Source organism: Ambystoma mexicanum, chromosome 2q (genome assembly GCF_040938575.1).
Source record: "Ambystoma mexicanum isolate Mex_15411 chromosome 2q, UKY_AmexF1_1, whole genome shotgun sequence".
Classification (NCBI taxonomy): domain Eukaryota; kingdom Metazoa; phylum Chordata; class Amphibia; order Caudata; family Ambystomatidae; genus Ambystoma; species Ambystoma mexicanum.
In genome coordinates this window covers 825,651,242-825,671,016 of record NC_090924.1, presented here as the reverse complement: position 1 = coordinate 825,671,016, position 19,775 = coordinate 825,651,242, and the positions used below count along the sequence as shown (strand labels likewise).

General features: G+C 44.7%; 1 protein-coding gene across 8 annotated transcripts in view; it reads right to left on the bottom strand.

Annotated features, from left to right (window-relative positions):
- Positions 1-19,775, bottom strand: part of PARD3 (par-3 family cell polarity regulator) — a 2,149,932-nt gene that overhangs the window by 721,896 nt on the left and 1,408,261 nt on the right. For all 8 annotated transcript variants that reach the window (XM_069648049.1, XM_069648048.1, XM_069648046.1 and 5 more), the window contains exon 17: positions 15,734-15,882. In XM_069648049.1, coding sequence (XP_069504150.1) covers positions 15,734-15,882 — 149 coding nt within the window. The remainder of the gene's footprint in view (positions 1-15,733; positions 15,883-19,775) is intronic.

Sequence of the window (19,775 nt, the reverse complement as noted above, 5' to 3'; positions counted from 1 at the left end):
TTGCAAGTTTAAAAGGTTTATTTGAGAATTTAAATAATATATATATCACACTTTTATAATGAATAATTAATATCACACTTAAAACATGAGCAGTGATCAACAGTGAATAATGTCCTACTAGTAAACTGATTTGGTTACCCAGGAGTAGTATAAGGATGAGGTAGCACACTTGTGAATAGGAACAGAAGAATAAGGTGGTAGAGAATGCTTTATATAAATTCAGATGGATGCAATGCTGAATGAAAATGCAGTACAGAAAATACTCGATATGATTTCAACAAAACAATGTAATCACTTTTTTCTGGCAATCCACTCCCCCCCCTTATGCAATGTAAGGAAATGAAGAGTAGCACACAGTTCTCAGACATGCAATCAAATGTAATTCAGTTCAATTCCCCCCCAGCAACTTATACAACAGATATGAGTTTTGAAACACAGGCAAAATGCTTTGAATATGGTGACAATCAAGTGAGAAATATGCTGGAAATGCTTTTAATTCCCTTCAGGAGGTTCAGGGTGAGTGGTATCTAGTTAATATTAGTTCAGGCTCACTCTAGCAATGATTCAGGGATGGTTCTTAGGAGGCAAACGAAATTTTAGCAGTTCAGGCAAAAGCTGCTGATTTTTACAGGTGGCTGAAATCAGGCCAAATCGCGGTAAAATTCGTGAGTGCGTGAATCGTGATTACGGAGGCACTATAAGGAGTAGCAAGTCCGTTCCAGGTTCTTTGGAAAGCCTGGATTCTAAGCCTTTAGAGGAAAGTTAAATCAAGTTCCTAGCACAAACGGTTACGGAGTTATGAACGATTTTGTGAAGGTTGTTTTTCGGATTTGAAATTTTAAAAGTTCAAAGCGACAGGTTACAGCTTGCATCTAGAAAATGACAGGTGACAGTTCTACTTAGGTTAAATAGATTAAATTATATTATATTAAACTAAGGGATATGTTCTGAGTTTTGCTGAGTACTCACAAGAGATTTTGGACAGGAAGGCGACTTTGTCACGGATCCGGTCACTGCGCACAGCACTTCACAGCGATCTGGTCTCCGGTTCCGAGTACAGCTCTGCTTTCTGGGTCACCGGCACTGCTCCTGGATCTTGGGTTCTGCTGGTCTGGTCTAGCACCGGTCTGCACGGCTCCTGGTCCCGCTTTCTCCGGACACAGCACTGATCTGCACGGCTCCTGGACACTGCTACCGGTCCCGGCAATGTTCTAGGCAGGGAATTCAAACAGCTCGCCCGGCTGTTGATAGTTGGTTAGGTTTGCTGGATGCTGAGGCCTGCTGAGAAGAGTTCTCAGTCTGTGGGTTTAGGCCCTTACTTTGAGTTCTGGATCAAGTTCTTTAGAGTTTTAAAGTCTAAGTGTTGGATCTGGTGCCTTCTGGATGTTGTGTGGTCCGGCAGAGCGCCTTGCAGCAAATGGATTTCAATCTCTCCACCTGGGTTTCAATGTTCCTTTTATATGTTTTGAAAGTGGGTGTGTGCGCAGCATCACTAATCCAGCCCCTCTCTCAATGTATCATTGGTCAAGCTTTCCTTTCTCTCTTGATTGGGGGAAAGAAGTGGAGTGTCAGAGCGATGTCATTAAATGGCCTGCAGAAAGGATACTCCCCTGTCAAATTGCACACAAATCTATATTTGATCAAAATACACATTTCTCAAATACATAGTGGTTTGTCATTGCATGTACATATTACCTATCACATGAGGTAGTCTCTGTCCCAAATCTGCTCTTCCTGAGGGCTTGCATTCAAAAATGGCAACTTATTTTCGATTTTAGTGGGTTATGCAACCTTGGTTCTTCATTAAAAGTTATACACATATACACAGGCTGTCCATATCTACTCCAGTAAATTCACATATCTCTAGCTTAAACACAGAGTATGTGGTGTCAATAAATAGCAGGGTTTTTCCCCAGAACATCACACAAATTGGAGTTTGGGCTTGAATCAAAGGTATATTTTTTAAATTAAGGCTCTCAAAGTTATACATTCCTGTCATTTGATTACAAAGAGTTATCAGTATTTTTATAAACTGTATTTTTACTGCAATTCAGCTCTCAGAGCGTTAGTCTCCTCCTCCTAGAAACTTGGGTGGGTCAGAAACCACGCCTCTGCTGGCAGGCAGGCCTTTGTTGACAGGAAACAGTCAAAATCAACATATTCTATTCAAGTGCAAGAGCCTATTGTGTGGTCTCTGGGAGGCTGAGGTCAGCAGACCAGGGGGTCACTTTGCATTTGGTTATTATGACCATGTGATATCCTGGGCTGTGGTGTGAATCTCTTGAGGTGAGAGGGTTTCCCAGGCTTCTGGCCTCTGGGAACAGCAGGTGGCTAATTTTTGATTAAAATGCAGCCTTTGAAGTCAGCTGAGTCAAATTCCTTTGTCAGCAACTGCACTCAGTTCTCCTGTCAGTGTTTAGACCGCTAGCACCGCCTTGGGGATTTTTTTTGGTACTGCATCCATTTTTGGGATCTTTCTTGGATTAATGCATTCCAAACAGGAATGGTTCTTACATGGTAGTAAATAATCCTTGCTTAACATTGTTTTGATGCGGCTCCTTACAGTAAAATGGTTATGTGGAACCCCACAAAAGGGTTGAATCTTTAAAGTGGTCCGATGAGCCACGATTTCAGCAACTTTTTGACATCAGTAACAGTGGATTTTTTTAACAAAGATCTTTCTTTACACTGGTGGGTGGCGAGTTAGGTAACCATTTTGGTGTGCGCACAAACTGCGTGGTTCTCCTGGATTCTGGCGCACATGTGGGCTTTTTGGCCATCTTGGATTTTCTAAGCTCACAGCACCAAATGTTGCAGCATGATAGCTCAAACGTGGGTCAGGACACCCAACACTAGGTCCAGATGATTTTGGTGCCAGGTGATAAACCCTATGTCCTTTTAAATCCTCCTAAGCCCCAGGGCACAAGATACATTCTATACAGCTATGACTCTGTAAGCCCCCTTTAAATGATGGCCTGGAAGTAATGTAGTAAAGAGCCTCAGACATATGAGGGAACATTTTCCCCACTTGAACAGACCCACTGTGAGCAGATTGTGTAAGAATCTTATCAAAGATGATCAGAGCAGCGACCCACTAGCATTCAGGGAGGTGCAAGTGCTGCAGCAAATGGAGAAGCACAGTCCTGTGCTTGGGTGTAGAGATAAAGATTGTGGAAAAGCCTAATACAGGTTTGCATTGTGTTTATCGCCGTAGTCAGACATGACAATCAGTTAATTTATTTTTATTTTTTATAACATGCCCAACACCATACCAGAGTTCGGTTTCCAAGAGCGATCCGGGATTCGAACTTCTGCTGTGCTGCGTGGTCTTGCTTCCAAGACCAGCGTGTTGCCCCTGTGCTATCCTCCATTCACAATGTGGTTCATGGTGTGTAGGACATGGGCAGACAAACAGTGGTTGGTTCTGGAACTATGCATTTGGCACCATAATGGAACAGGCTCTTTTGTGGTGAAGGTTTTTAAAAAGGAGTTGTGAGGAGTCATATAGTCTACCAGCAAACATCTCACTTCATAAGCAAGGTAGCCACCGTGGAAAAGGAATAGCCACAGCGGAGTAGCAATAGCCACAGCGGAGTAGCAATAGCCACAGCGGAGCAGCAATAGCCACAGCTGAGCGGGAATTGCTAAACTGTTGAAATTAAGATGAATATGTGACTAGAAAGAAGGGCTCTGGAGTACAATCTTGTGCCAATTTCCCCAAACTGTTTATCATGGTCTATGAAACAGATTTGTTATTTGCAAGGACAATTACATATTGGTTATCAATCTGGATGAGGTTACTTTTAAGATTTTAAAGTGGAATTATATTTTGTGCCGTTTTATGGAACCATTTCTGGAGCAAGCTATGAATTAAAAATAAAGAGAAGCATTGCTGGCATATTACTCAGTTTGGTGTGGACTAACTGCTCCTTCACGAACACCAATGGGAGCAGGCAATGGCATAGTTTGTCTCCAATATAATAACTAGGTGACCAATTATCTCAACACGGTGGAGATGCTCCTAGCAGCTCCATTTACGATTGGAGAATCAAGCATGACTACATGTACTACTGAAAGTAAGTCATACATAATTCCATGTGCTCTTCGTTGATGCAATCACTGGCATTACAGCAGTTCATTGAAAAGCCATTAGCATGCCACAAACGTGTTGTATGATTCACTGTCTGCCTCTAAGCTAGTTACTTGTGGCCAATCTTTGAAAAGGTTCTCTCAATCCAGTTGCAGACCTGCTGTATGGTAGAAATCACTTTAATACCATCCAGCCTGTGTTCATGATAGAGCATGTAGACATGGAAGTTGAATGAAGATATTGTCCCAACACTCAGAATGCCAGAGTGCCTAAACAAAGTTCATGTGGCTACAGCAGTAATATCATTGTGGATTAAAAGAAATGAATGCTGCTGTGAAATGGTCTGGAAGAGCCCAATTGTTAAGTGTGGTGTGCACTTACTCCCAGTCTTGGAAGAGGCAACCTAAGGGAGGTCTACGAGTCGCAGGCTTAACAAGCAGTTGCAGATCCAGGATCTGGTCAAGATTGGGTTCTTTTAACTCTGAGTGCTGTAAAAACAGCATCCATATCTCTCACTCTTGCAGACCTTTAATCATTACGCCATGACTTAAAGTTCCAGTGTACAGCAAAGGGAACAACATGATGCAAGTGTTCTTGGTGAAAAAATCTGAACACCAATGCTGAAAGTAGCAGGTGGATTGGTCAGGTCACCTTTTCTGCATTGTAGGCTTAATCATGAATGAGGGCACCCAAGGTGACAAGGATATGCTATGCCACAGACCAAGTGTTACGCTCACCTGACTCCCACGGAGGCGCTGGCCTGGTTTGCGCTGCTGTGACCTCTTCTAAGGTGATGCGCAGGGTTCGGAAGACGAACTGGACCGGGCCCCCAAATCTGGCTTGTCTGGCTCGCAGAAGTATCCTTCTGTAGGCGAAAATAGGGGATTAACTGTCTGCGGGGTAATGCAATCGGCCTCCCACTTTCCCCTCTCACCCTCCTTGAAACCCTTTTGTGATTTCTCGCAGCGTCTCACCTTAGGGTCTGGAAGGACGAGCTCTCCATCCTGCTTCTGATGCAGGGGCGCGTTGGTATCCAGTTACTTCACTGGATTTTCGGATTGGTGAGAACCAAACTTGCTTGGCTTCCAGGTAAGTTTTTTGATAAGAGGTTCCCCTTGTGTCCATGCATTAATGTACTAATGCTAGTGTCTTTTTCCCCATAGGGGCCGAGGTATGGAATGCCGGGGAACAGGCACCGACCCGAGATGAGCGGTGACATCCTTGTAGAAATCAGGTAAGTATTTAATGAGCGTTTTTTTGGTAATGTCTTTTCATTCGCTCATTAACGCTGATGTCTTTTTTTCCCCTTAGGGGCCGGGGTCCGGAAATGCCAGGATGCGGCGCGGACCCGAAATGAAGAGGGAATGAATCAACAGGTAAGTCTTAACATGGAGATTTAGCTTTCCTTATTCCCTTCTCTCTCTCACCTTTTGTTCTGTTGTTTTTCTCCCTAGGCGCTGGGGCGTGACTGTGAATCCGGATGATCGCTGCTGAACATGGAGGCGCCCTGTAAAGGTGAGTGGAATGCGACGCTGCAGCGATCGATGCGATGAGCTTTTAAATTAAAGTCTTCCTTTTCAGGATTGTCGGCGAGATGTCTCCGGGATGCGGATTTAGCAGGTAAGGACTTTTCCTTCTTCTGTTCTCTTCCTTTGCAGGTGATCCAGGATGCTGGCAGGTGTGGCAGAAGTCAGGATGCAGGATGCAGGAGCAGACACGGTGAGCATCCAGCTGCTAGATGCAGAACAACGCGAAGAACGTGTGGCTGTTTGGGTGGGGTTTAAATAGCCTTGGAAGAAGTTCCAGGTATGTATCCTTCCCCGACCACGCCCGGATGGTAAATTAGTCCCACAGGTAAAGTAGTTCTTTCAGGCCTCAAGGAGGCCGGGATCCTGCAGCATGGTCTGCATCAGGTAAGTGCACCCAAGCATTCCCATAATGAGCCTAGCGCCTATGGCGCCAGGACTGATGTCTTTTATGAGCCTGGCGCCAAAGGCGCCAGGACACTGTCCAAAGGGCCCCTATATGGGGTTGCTGGGTCGTTCCTTGGGGACTGGATGTCCGCTTTCGGGGACGCCGGGCTTGAACCGGCTCCCCGGGAGCAGGCATCATGACACCAGGTAATAGTCATTAGTAAAGGTCCCCTGACTTTGTTTGGAACTTCTTAATTCTACCCACTACCCCCTACCCCCTACCTCTCCAGGACTGAAATCTCTGCACTGGCTCGCAGTGGTTGCGGGGATTAAGTACAAAACCCTCTGCATTGTCCACAGGGAGTTCTGGGGCTTGGGGCCTCAATATCTTCAACTCTCCTAAATACCTTCCTTCTCGAGCTCTTCGCTCATCCGCCTCCAACTCCCTCAGGGTCAGTCGCTTCTCCAAGCAACGAGTTGGTGGTAGATCTGTCTTCAGCTGAGGCCTCCCTCTGGAACAACCGCTCTGCCTCCCTGAAACTTGAGGAGAACCATCTCCGGTTCTGGAAGCACCTCAAAACCTTTCTCTTTACTTCTGCCTTTCCTCCTCCTCCTCCTCCTCCTCCTCTCCCCTGCTGACTTCCTGGCTGAAACTGAAACTGCACTGGTTATCTGGCCACCCTCTGATCTCGGGCCAGGTCCCTTCCCCCACCAGTCGCACACCTGCACTGCCTTCCTGACAACCCCTGCACTTGGGGACTGTTTTCTTTATCCCTACAGTCCCATTACCAGCACTTGACTCCTGATGCCTGCACAAATCCCTACACTTGCCACCTGCTGGCCTTACTTTTACTTATTGTTATTTATTCTATTATCCAATGTACTGCACTGTCTCCTCCCCCTGGCCTTGTAGGATTGTCCCTCTTCCCTCTTCTCCCCCTCCCTTGCCTCATCACGCCTTGAAACACTTGTGTATAGGCACGTTATAAATGCCATATCATATCAAAGATAAACCCCTAATCAAGGGGTCCTTAAAAAGACATGGCCTCGACGTCCAGGTTTTCACAATGTTTTTTTCAAAACATCAAACCTGTTCACTACATCTGTAAAGATCTTGGCTTTCCTGAGTGAATGGTGCCTCTGTGCCAGGGCTACCCACTCAAACAGCATAGACAAACTGGGGGGCACAGATGGGACACAACTTTTAAAACGTGGTGCCTTAGTAAATCCAACTGTTGCGGCCGAAATATTTGTCGCTTCATCCTTTCACCTACTAATAAAGAGGTGCAGTCAGTGAAAGGTCAGTGGCCGGTGTGAAAGATGCAATTTGGACCTATGGAGAACAGCACACTGTTTCAAAAAATGCATTGCAGGACAGGTAGAGATTTGCAGGTAAACTGGACAACAGAGTTGCATCAGGGATCGTCTGTTGTGAATTCAGAATTAAACATATACGCTATCATATTAGCCAACCTCTTTGGGTCAGTGAGAAAGTACACAAGATGGCTCGACCAGATGAGGGAAGATAATTAGATGGTGACATTGGTCAGAATAACAAAAAAGGGAATTGTCTCAGAAAACCTGGAAGGGCAGCAGGATACTGTGCTGTGTGGCAATGATTGCCGGGAATAATAATAATGTTTTACAAATGTTTTATATTCTCGAAAATATTGCATATACCCTGCATCCTTTTAACATCCCTCCCAATCCCCATTCATCCCTGTCCCAACACTATCGCTGATCCCCCACACTGATTGCACACAATCCCCTGGCCTGTGCAGCAGTTTGTTATATGCTGGCTAGATTGTGTTATACAATTACATATACAACATTGGTACTTCGTTTATGATAATGTTTCTTTTATTAATACTGAAACGTGTCCTCTTGACACATTGATGGTGCTCAGAAGGTACAAAATAAGCCTGACCGTGGATCCTGCTTGAGAATTCAGTCACTTTTGGAATAAGATCACAGAAAGCAAATTGGTAAGGAAAATTGCAGTTTTTCTTATCTGGCAATTGTAAGGAGGGCATAGTATCACAGTAAAACAGACAAGTGACCACAGTTCAAGGGTGTTTATTGAACTTCAGAAAAGGTTTGGAAAACGCCTATCTAATCCTAAATCTAAAGATGGGAGCAAGATGCGACCATCAAAATATAAATAATGCAGTCCTAGTGGTGTCTTGTCAAAATAAAAAGGCCTATACTAATAAACATATTGTCAATCCTTACTTCTAAATACAAATAGTGTGGGAAACGATGTTATGTAAAAGAAAGTAGTGTTTAAGAAATAATGTCAGGATATTCAGGCCGTTTGCCTCCCTTCCCCATGTCTTCAGCATGGGACAAGGTGGCATACTCTAGCTTAGCACAGTCTCTGGTGTCTCTAGGAGGCGGGTACAGTTCAAACATTAGCATCAGGGCCTTCTGTGGCCAAATCTCTTCTGTCAGAGGGCCTGATACAACAAACAAATAATAGGTTCTCCTTTCCTCTTTAGAATTTCACACTTACTCAATTTCTCAGGTGATTCACTATTTCCCTCGGATCCCCCTCAGCCGGGCTCAGATCCCTCTTAGCACAATACTCGTGGAATTTCCATGTATCCAATTTCTCGGGTGATTCACGGTTCACTCTGGATCCCCCTCAGCCGGGCTCAGATCCCTCTTAGCACAATACTCGTGGAATTTCCATGTATCCAATTTCTCGGATGATTCACGGTTCACTCTGGATCCCCCTCAGCCAGGCTTAGATCCATTTCAACACAATGTTAACACAATGTTCAATCAGTCTCCCTCCGCCGGGCTCAGAACAATCTTAACACAAGCCCGCTTTTCCAAAGTTTCAGTCGCTCTCCCTTGTTCGGGCTTGGACCAACTTGATCTACTTTGTCATCAATTTCATTTACTGTATCAACATCGAAAGACTTTCGATTGTGCACAGTATTTTGCTTGACTCATTGCAGGACCATTTCGATTCACAATCCTTTTCCACTCTTTCACATTTGTCACCTCACAGTTGGATACCTTACAGAGACCTTCGAATGAGCATGCACGCCAGCGGTGCCCCACCACTTTATCAAAAGGTATCTTATCTTGGTTTCAAATTTCACTCAATCTGTTCAATTTTACTTGCGTTGGTTATTACATGTTTTTCATACATTGCTTCGGCGCTCACCATACAATGTTGCCTCTTGCAACCTTGGCTTCAACAAAGGCTGGTCTGGTATCTGCCACACCAACTCAGCGGCTGTGTTAATTTCACTGGCGCTGCTTTGTTGTGGGAGCCAAGGACAGTACAACGTTAGTATGCGACTCTCCACACCTTGACTATCAACGCAGGAGGGCCCTGGGTACCTCCGACACACAATGCAGGATTCTTCAGCTGGGCTTTTGGTCTTACGCTTTCTATTCTTGAGGTTTCATAAATGTAACGGTTCTTGTGGAAAAGGTCAAGGGCACCTTCCTCCTCGCAATCCCGTTTTGTTTTGCCGTCTTTCTCCTTGTGTTAAACTGCCATCTTGGAACTGCTGTCTCCTTGTGTGCTTTGCCTTGCTCAGAGTGTGCTCTCGTGCTCCGCCTTCCGTGTGGGGGAGTGTATTAGAAGTAATTAATTGCGTGACTCTGCCCGACCATTGTATTGGGTAATGTCAGTTATACGGCTCTGATGTTAGTCTGTTTTTCTCATAACGAAATGTCCACGAAAAAGTGTTTGTTTTGTGAAAGGGGGCAGGGGGTTTGAGTAGCTAAGTATCCTACCTGGTAGGATGGGGTAAAGGTGTTACAGGGAAGGACCCCTCACCCAGGTGATCCTCACGCATGGGTCCACCCCCAGGAACTGGATCCAAAAGCGATGGCTGTGTCCTGGCCACCTGGATGACCGATCACCATGGACTAGTGGGTGATACATTATCAGGTTTCTCACACAATCTCCATGTGGAAGGTCTAAGCCCACATCTAGTGGGGGGATAAATATCCCGCAGGAAAAGGTTCATAGGGCTTGTGCGCAGTATGGGAATGACGGCCAGGCATGTTCTTGCCCTCTTTAACTGAAAGAAATGCATTACTTTGACCAATGTCAAGATTTATAACATCCCAGCACAAAGGTTAAGTGGGCCAGCCATAGTCAAATGACAGAAAAAAGATGTTGCTCTCTTGCCTAAACTGTAATTATGTGTTAAATTGACTTTTTGATCCATCATGTAACAGGAGAAACGCTGCAATACGGTGTTTCACTTCCTGGTATGAGGTCATTTTATACCCACAATGTATAATCCTGTTGAATGTAACGTAAAACCCAGGGACAATTAGCAAGTAGTGCCTCGGATACTTTTAAGAGCTAACTCTATTTTTAGCAGGTATATGTAACAAGCGACAGAGTGTAGTTTGTCACATAAAATTTTTGTTTGAACACAAATATATTAGAATTGACTGGTAACTGTTTAGAGTATACAAACGTGAAACCCTTGATGTAAGGAGGCAGATGCATGTGGTCAGTTTTGCGCCATGTTGCCTGGCAGTGCCGTTTTGTCGGCTCTTGTTCAACATTTGCAGCTAAATAAATTCATGAAATCGACTTTTGGGATGAAGAGAAAGCTTATGCCGCCACGTGTATTATTTTTACAAGATTCTACACAGGTTACATACATTTATTTTTCAAGAGAGAGATCAAAACGTCCCTCCTTTCCCTCACCATCCTGATCAGATCCAAGTTGGCTGCTATGGCAGTACATTGGATAAACAGACAGTGGGGTGTTAGGAATCTGTGCACACACCCAACTCTGCAATTACAATTGTAATATACCCTGGGTGCCATCTTTATTCTCCCTGAGCGCAAATCAAGGGCGCTACAAACCAGTCTAACTGTGGGGCCACACAATGGGGTTCAGAAGAAAACCCATGTAGGTAGGTTTTACAGAGATCAATCTCAAGTGTTGATTGTTACCCTGTCTGGTCGGGCAGCAACCCCGTTATAGCTCGTCACTTAAAATATAGGTTTGTTTTCACATGGCTTTAAGTGAGCTGGGCTAGCCGTGGCTGAACCCCAGCAGTCTCCAAAAGCTTTCTCTCAGCTGGGCCTCTGCCAGGGCCCACCCTTAGCGCCTGATTCAAGCACACACACTGGCACGATACGAACGGCACAGTTTTTAGTTGATCACGTTCAAATGATTAGCACTACTGTGATGGAATTTGTACAGGGAAGTTGTCTGTGGACAGCCAACACCTGAATCCCAAACAGTGAAGTTGTCCTATGCTGTATGGTTTGCAGTCATTTCACTGTTAGGGTGTTGACATACATTAAAGTAATAGGCAAGCCACTATACATTATGTTCTCAGAAGAGTTGCAGGCCTAAATCATTGTCACAGATAAGTCATATTTAAAAAGGGTGCCAATACTTACGTCCCCAAAATGCTATTTGATTTTATACAAAATAACTTGAATAGGATCTATTTGCCTGCCTCTCCTTTCTCCCGTTGTGACTTTAGGGCCTGCAGAAGATGCATGGGGGTTTAGTGGGGACATCGTTCAAAATGATGTTCGAGGGTCCTCTAACAACCCCTTCCCCATATATTATGGTGAAGAGGTCTCCTAATGCAAACGCCAATGGGTGATTTCCCTGGGATTATCATGGATGGTGCAAAGCAGGAGCCCCACCTTGAACCTCATTATTTCCCAAGCATAGTCATTGTCCACATCAAAGAGCTGAAATCAGGCTAAACAGGCCAGCAATATCACCCTTTAAAGAAGTCTGTCTTTCACCAGCAAAAGCACACTGGATGTGAGAGGGCCTTTAGTTTGAGAAATGGTGGCTTCCCACTGTGGCAGAATCCTAGTTAAAGCACTGGAGCCAGAGCGTTAATAGAGGCAGATTATCATGAGACAGGCAGCAGCCAGCAGAGGATCGTAAACCCTAAATGAGCACTTACGAAAGGGCCTTGGTCATTTCTTTTACAGTAAGAAGGTGATTTGCTCACTGATTTAATTGCTTGTGTACTGATATATAAAGTATATATACTTTATAGACACACAGAAATGTATTTATAAACTGAACAAGAGGGAGCTTTATTTACAATATGCTGGCACCATCTGAGGCAAACGTGACCCGATATACATGTTTGCGCCGTCTCATGATGTATTGTTTGGGACAGGCAGTTATTGACCAAGCCACCTCCCACTCTATTAGACCACATCCCCTTTCCAGAGGACCCTCTCGATTTCATATCCCACAAAAAGCACTGGGTACCCATGGAATGAAACTGCAGAGGAACTCCTCAAAATTGTGTGGGGGGGGGTACAATGTACTGTGACAATTCACTAGGTGTCGTCACTTCTCATGAGGCTAGCGGGGTGATGTTGCTATCCAATTGTCCTCTAAGGGGTGATTTAATGCAGAAGGAACTCATGGGGAGGCACTCACCTATTGGGGATGAGGGCGACCACCTGGATGATAGGCGGCACAACACCCAACCCTGCCCGAAACATGTAGAGCCTTTTCCCACCTCCCCTTTGACTGACACAACCATGTACTATTGCAACATCAGGTCAGTTTCAGCAACTGAGACAAAGATGATCATCCAAGATCTAAAATGTAACATCATGCCAGTTTCCTCAATTGAGACGATGATGATCATCCGAGAAGTAAAGGTAAACCGAAATGCAAGTACTGAGATAAGGTGGCCCCAAGGACCCATGAAGAGTGACTCCTGGAATGAGAGAAACCATTCTAGTGCTCCGTGGGGTAGAGAACTGTCCTGGATGCAGGCTACCCAGACTAATCTTTAGCCTAAATATGTGTGTATACCAATCGAAAGAAATTCCCCAGAAATCTAAACATAATAGACATCTATTATGCACAGTTAGCATTGAGGCGAAGCTTGCTGAGCGATTGCACCCTTTTGATGCACAATGAACCAATTACCAGTGTCGTGTTATTTGTCCTTTTTTTGTAGCCCTTCGTCTGACAGGGTGAATGTATACATGTGTCAAGGTATAGCGTGACTATCCATATTTATTTCAAGATGGATGCCCGCTTTGCGCAACATTTGATTGAAGTTGCTTCCCATGTGGTTACTTGTTTACCGAACCTTTTAATGGAATGTGCATGTTACGTCAGACGTTCTGCATGTGACCGCGCTACTGCTTGGTCATGGAAGCTTTCTTGGGCTTGCGCTGGTCGTTACGCGTTACGTTTGGATCTCGAGCGTGGCACATCGCAGTACAGGTATAGCCCCGCTTTCTATTTTTCATAAGAGGTATTCGAGCATTTGGTCAGACTCGTCTGTTCTGCAGACTTCCATGACGAGTGGACCTTGTGCCCACTATGCTACTTATTTAAACTTGTTTCCTTACATTTTTTACACCTGTTAGGCCTATATATGTCAGCGCTTTGGCCCACGTGTTCTGTGGATCTTCACAACTGAATGAATTAGCTGCATGGAACAGTTGATGTAATGAGCCTGTGTCGTTGACAGACGCTTCCACATTGAGATTTTTAACTCTCCTAAAGACAGGGTAAGCCTATTCTGCCCTTGACTCCTCTCGCTAGGAGAATCCTCTTGCTACTTTGAGAGATTATATTTAAAGTGTTATGTGCTTTTACAGAGTTAGTGTTTGAGGACACTGTGAGCATCAGCAGAGGAAGGTGAGGTAGGCTTTTCTTTCTGCATTCTCTGCCTCCCCATTGGATGCATGGGGTGGGTGTCAATCCACACTCGTGTGTGTATTACATAAATCAATTATATTCCCCGCTTGAGGGATCACCATGGAGACACGGGTGGTTGATTCACTAAGGCACCCTTGGTGATCTTTAATATTTGAGTAGCAGCCCCCTTTGGACTTGGGCACACTAAATGGTGTTTTGATGAATAATATAAAACATGTGTTTGTCCTTTGTTATCTATCCTGAATTGTAATCAGTTTGCTTGGCTTTAATTTACAGCATGTATTGCTCTTGAAGAAGGGGTGTTCCCCCGAAACACGCTGAGCTAGATTGGATTTGTCTCTGGCCTCTACATGAATCTTCGGACTGAAGCTTTGTTGTTATTGTCAAATGTATTAAACCACTTTGGTTCAGTGATACTGTGTACTTTTTGAATGTGTTGGCTATTATATTTTATAGCTCATTATCAGCATATAGTGTGCAGGGGACGGAAGAGTTCATACCTTGAACATTTTTTCATTGTTTGTATTTTGACCTTGTGTCAGGGTCATTATTCCTCCCCTGCACCAAAGCGTATCTAAATCTACATTTACATTGATGGGATATTTTGGTATGCACCAACAGACCACTTTACCTTGTTGTGCATTGTATCAAGACCTAACAGGGGAAGGGAGTCATTCCTCCTGGTTCTATTGGAACTTCTACATAAATACACCAGGAGAAGAGAGCCATTCTCCTGGAGAGTAAATTGTATAAAGACTGTTTTGAAACTTGCAAATCAGAGGGAGCGAGTCATTCCCCAATTGTGTTTATGTTTAAAGAAACGTTTTGGTTAAACAGCAATCCAGAAGCATGAGAAATGAGCAACTCTCCTTAACTTTAGGTTAGTTTCCTCTTTAGTTTTAGAGTGTGAGGGATAGAAGTAGGTTTTTGACACAGGGCGGTGGTTTATACTTTGACGGACATCTTGACAGACCCTTTTAGTATTAGTTTTGAGGCAGGCAAACCCTGCTTAGAAGTTAGGGATAGTGAGGACCTGGTTTCCATTTTCTTAAATAAAAGTATTTAGCCAAACTCATGCCACCTTTGTGTCAATCTACTTCTTCAACTCCGTTACAGTGTACTTTCAAACCCAAGTATTTCTGAGAAACATTTTCCCATGGAGCACCAAAGTTTTCAGGGTCAGCAGCAGACAACCTTCCGTAGGGGAGACCCAGGTGCCACTCCGCAGAGGAGACGCAGGCACCATTCCCCAGAAAAGACACAGATGCCATTTCCTAGAGGAGAAGCAGACAGCACTCCCCAAGGGAGACACCCGGCCGTCTCGGAGGGGGGTACGGCCGGCATTCGGCAACAGAGATGCTGACATTTTCCTCAGAAGACACGCAGCTACAATAGCTGCACCCCATGCCGTTTAAAAGAGGGTTTTGAAACATGTATTTGTCCCTATATCATTTCTAAAAAGGTTTTAGAATTTCAATTATTTGTTATGCAAGCATGCCTTCTCCATTCCTGAAGACCTCTGCATTGTGGATCATGGACATTTGCCAGGAATTATACCCTTTCATAATACTTTGATGTGTTTCTGTTTTCTGCGGTTGGTGACATCCTGGCAAAAGCGTGTTGAGACTCCTATAATTGCGGGACCTTTTGTGCTGACAGAGTTCACATGAAAACCTGAGTAAGCACACAGCACGGATTGGTGTAGCTTGGCTATGAATCTGCTTGTGCTTGCCTGCCATGGGTTGGGAGCAACCCCTCTCGTCCCTGGGGCATGCTAGGGCACATGGTGTCGAATGTGGGGGAGGGGGGCACCTTCTTCCAGAGGCAGTATATGTTTAAACCTCCCATTGCTGCCTACGAGTCTTGATGCAAGAGTACATAAGAGGGTAAAAATGGCACAAAACATTAAGCAGAGCTCTCAAATCCTCTGCTGTGCAGTAGCGATCATAGCAAGGGCACCTGAAATGAAAAAAGAGCCAATCCTCGCAGGAGGGCGCTGCGTTGCCTCCCTCTCATTACACATATTACAACGTGGGAGCAATCAATGAAAGGCCAACAGTCACTATTACCTAAATCCATGCTCTTGGATTTCCGAGTTTTCACAAACTCCATTTGAGTGGCATCAGTAAATTGCTTGGTGCGCTTTTCTGACATGCTTTGGCGTCCAAATCCCTCCCGCTGGAAGGCAAGAGCTGGATCAGCATCTGGGCTGAGAGTGCTGCGGGAGATGGAGAGAAGTACACGGTAAGCAACATCAACACTTAACACAGGTCTCAAGTAGCATCGTCACCTCCTTGCATATTCCTCAAAACAAAACATGCATTTCATGTTAAGTACTGCAGACTTGAAAAAACGCCCCCAAGCCAGGCACTGTATTCCATCAATAAGGCAAAGCAAGCAGGGTTTCCATTAGAAATATTGAACATTCACACTAAAACTCCTCTAGGTACAAGAACGATGGTTGCTCTGATTACCTAACTCATGTGACATGCAGGTTTTCTGGCTAGGAACTCAGACCTCTAGCACTACAGATGTTGGATACTACAGCTCCTATGATCCCCGGCTACAGCTGATGGGAGTTGGAGGTCAAAACATCTGGAGAGCAATATGTTGCCTATCCTTGCACCACACACATCGAGACCACAGTGCATGTTGTATGATGTACGCCAGGCTATTATTCACTGACTGCATGCACTTGTGTGACTTACATTTGCTTAGAAAGTTCCGCAATCTGCCAAATCCAAAGGTCTGTGTGTTTGGCACAAGGGTCACTTTGCCAAACCCACAACAGAAATTAGAAAATATATTTTGTTTAAAGTCATTTTAAAGGCTGCATAAAAAAAATTCTGTTGCCCTCCAATTTATAATCATAGCGTTAAGAAAGAAATGCAGCCCAAACACGATATTCTATTGGATGCCTACCTCTCACTGATTTCTAATATTCGGGGAGTCCTGGTAAGTTTGCAGTAGCTTTAGTGAGCAAAAGGTGGTCTTGTGTCACCAGAAAATGCCAATCGATGAAAAATTTCACGGTGTCACTCTCTGGTGCATGCTGTGTGGGACTAAAAGTCATCAGATTGGACGCCAAAGAAGTTCGTAAAATCTTCAATATTTCGATTTACGGAGGTAGCCACAACAACATTTACTCTGACGTCAATGGTGTCCCAAAAACGTACATATTCGTATTATGAAACCTCATTTGTTTTTTTAATTGGATATTGTAAAGCAAATGAAAGCTAGGAATATTGAATTTGAGAAACTGCAAACATGTTTTAACTTGTGAAATATGACAACATAAAAGGACCGAGCTGTTGAAATGACAAAAATTGGGATAACATATATTGGGTCCTTTAGTAGGTCACTAATTGTGAACAACGTCAGCTGTGTTGAAATCATAAGCACTGTCAGTCTGCCAAATTCGGTACAGTGAGAGAATCATTATCAGTTCATAGTTTCATCCACAATCACAGATCTGCACATGGTAGGCAGTTTGTAAAACATGTACATGGTGTACTACAACTTTTCATCACACGCGAACATCTCATCAACTGCGGAATGGCGTCTGCGGCATGTGGCATGCCACAGAGAATGGGAGCTCTTTGTTCCATTCATGTGCAGTGGGAGAAGGATATTTTGGCTGTGTTTGTCCAACACGCTTCCAGAGCATGACCTATGTGCAGGGCTCCCTGACCACCCTATGCTGCTATGTGAGGGTAGGGGGCTACTATGAATGGAGTTAGTCTGGCCACTACCCAGTGTGCATCCCTGAGGTGGATGAGGCGGGAGCCCGTTGTCCCGATACCAGCCCCAGGATGTGCTATTCCTTCTCCGGAGGCTTTCAGATCCACAAATCCCATGAGCCACTATAGAGCGTACCAGTGACACAGGAGTTGAACATTCAATACAGTTGGTTAGAGAATGTCCTACTTCAAAGACATTGAAGCTTCACTGAGTTCAAACAATCTAAACAGAAGAGTTACTTGGAAAACTCTTTGAGGCAAGTGTCCTGCATGTGCCTCGCTCGCCAGATCCCTATATGATGCCAGCAACAGAACGCTGGCAGAGATACTGAGATGTTCAGCACCACGCAGCATAAAGAAAGGAATTCATAGATGGCAGTGGACACCACAAGTACCTTTAACTCCTTGCTCACTCCCCATGAGAATAATCTGGACAATCAAAAAGTAATAACGCAAAAAAAAGAACTAGGGCCTTAATACCCAATCTGGAGCCAGGATTAAAACTATTATGAAAAGCAACAAATAGGATTTAGAGGCAGAGACCCGGACCCTAGGGAAAAAAAGGGACCGACAAACCTCATTAGAGAGGTATGGGGGAAGAGGCAGACATTGGGAAAGCCCGACAATAGATATGATGTCCCCAGCAACCAGATAAGCGGGGAACAGGTGAGGAAAGGCAACATGATTGGGAAGTTGAGGTCTTGTGTGAGTGGGAGCAAGCAGAGAGGCCAGTTGAGCTCGACCAGACCGAGTACCTGCTCCAAGAGCCAGCCCTGAAGAATATTTGTGTTCAAGTAGGATAGGCTGGACATCGGAAGTATATGTTTTGGAAACTGTACGCAGTGACAACCTTTGGAACTTTTCAGTTACATAGAATAGTGTAGCATGGAGATTAAAAAGTGATTAAAAGTTGGTTTCGATTTTGAGTTGGCCAACCTTATGAAATAATTATGTTTTATAACATGTTGTTCAGGAAGAGACAGACTCATAAGAACATGGCATTGTTTATTTTCATTAAGGAGATATGCACTGGATGTACTAGGCATCAACAAGATGCCACCTTTTATTATTACATTATTTGTTTTAAAAAGGACCCATCTTTGAGAAGAAACAGAGCACTTTACAGAGGTATACACCAATACAGATGCACAACAGAGCACTTTACAGAGGTAACAGAATACATTTACCGCGTGGGTACGATACAGAGGGGCACAGCTGTACAGGGTTGGCAGGGAGGAGAGGGTCAGATGGCATCTAGCGGGTCAGATGGTGTAGGGGTGACGTGATGGCCTAGGTGCTGAGTAGGGGAGGCTCCTTGAGGAGGTGGTTGAGGTGGTGGGTTTCGAGTTATTTTCTTACGGAAGGAGGTTGCATGGTTTTGGGGCATAGGCAAAGGCGGCTTGTTTTCTGGTCCTTTGTTTGCATTGGCGGATTTCAAGTCTGCATGTGTCCTGGCTTCTGGTGGTGCGCTGTCCGCCTGCGATGCTGAATTTCTCCACGCGCTAGCTGGGCAACTGCCTTATTGATGATGCAGCAATACTTGAATGTGATTTGTGCGTGCAGTGGGAGCCAGTGAAGGTCGATGAGTGATCGGGGTGATGTGGTCGTATTTGCTTAGACCCTTGATGAGGGGTGAGGCCGCGTGTAGGACACTTCTCAGGGGGACAAGGGAGGGCACGGGAGGCATTTGAGGAGGGCATTGCCCCCATCCAGTTGGGACAGGTGCTTGAACAGTGGATCTAAAGCTGTCCACAGAGAGGAAGGGCTCGACTTTCCACAGCAGGGGGAGCTGATACTAAGCTATCTGAGTTTTCCTAGCTATGTGTGTCTTGAAGGAGAGGTATATGTCGATGTGAACCCCAAGGACTTGGTGCAGGAGGTGAGCTCAGGTGTGAAGCCCTCAGGGTTGTGTTGTCCCCATTGTGTTCCATTGCAAAACCCCAATCTGTGTCTCTAGGTCCAGTAGGAATGTATCCAACCTCTACCTGTGAAACAACCACACTAAAAGCCACAAAGGTTAAAACCAACCTCTGCTGTTTGGCAAATCATTGCTCGGCATACCACACCTGATAGTTGACTGTTCATTGCAGGTACAAATGCACTTCTTGTAGGTGATCACTTTTTCCTTCTTTGCGTCTTAGAAAAAAAAGAGTCCAGCGCAACTCTTCGGATTCCGTTTTTCGTGAAGGTAGGATGGAGGTTTTGAGGTGGATGGCTTTGTATACGAATCAGAGCCCGCTAAAAGCAATTTATTTCTGGGGCATGAGAGCCATTGTAGGTGGGAGAAAGCGGGTGTGATGTGCAAGAGTCTGGGTAAGAGTAGCATGAGTCTTGCCTTTGCATTCTGTATGGTTTGTAAGAGTGTTGTTGG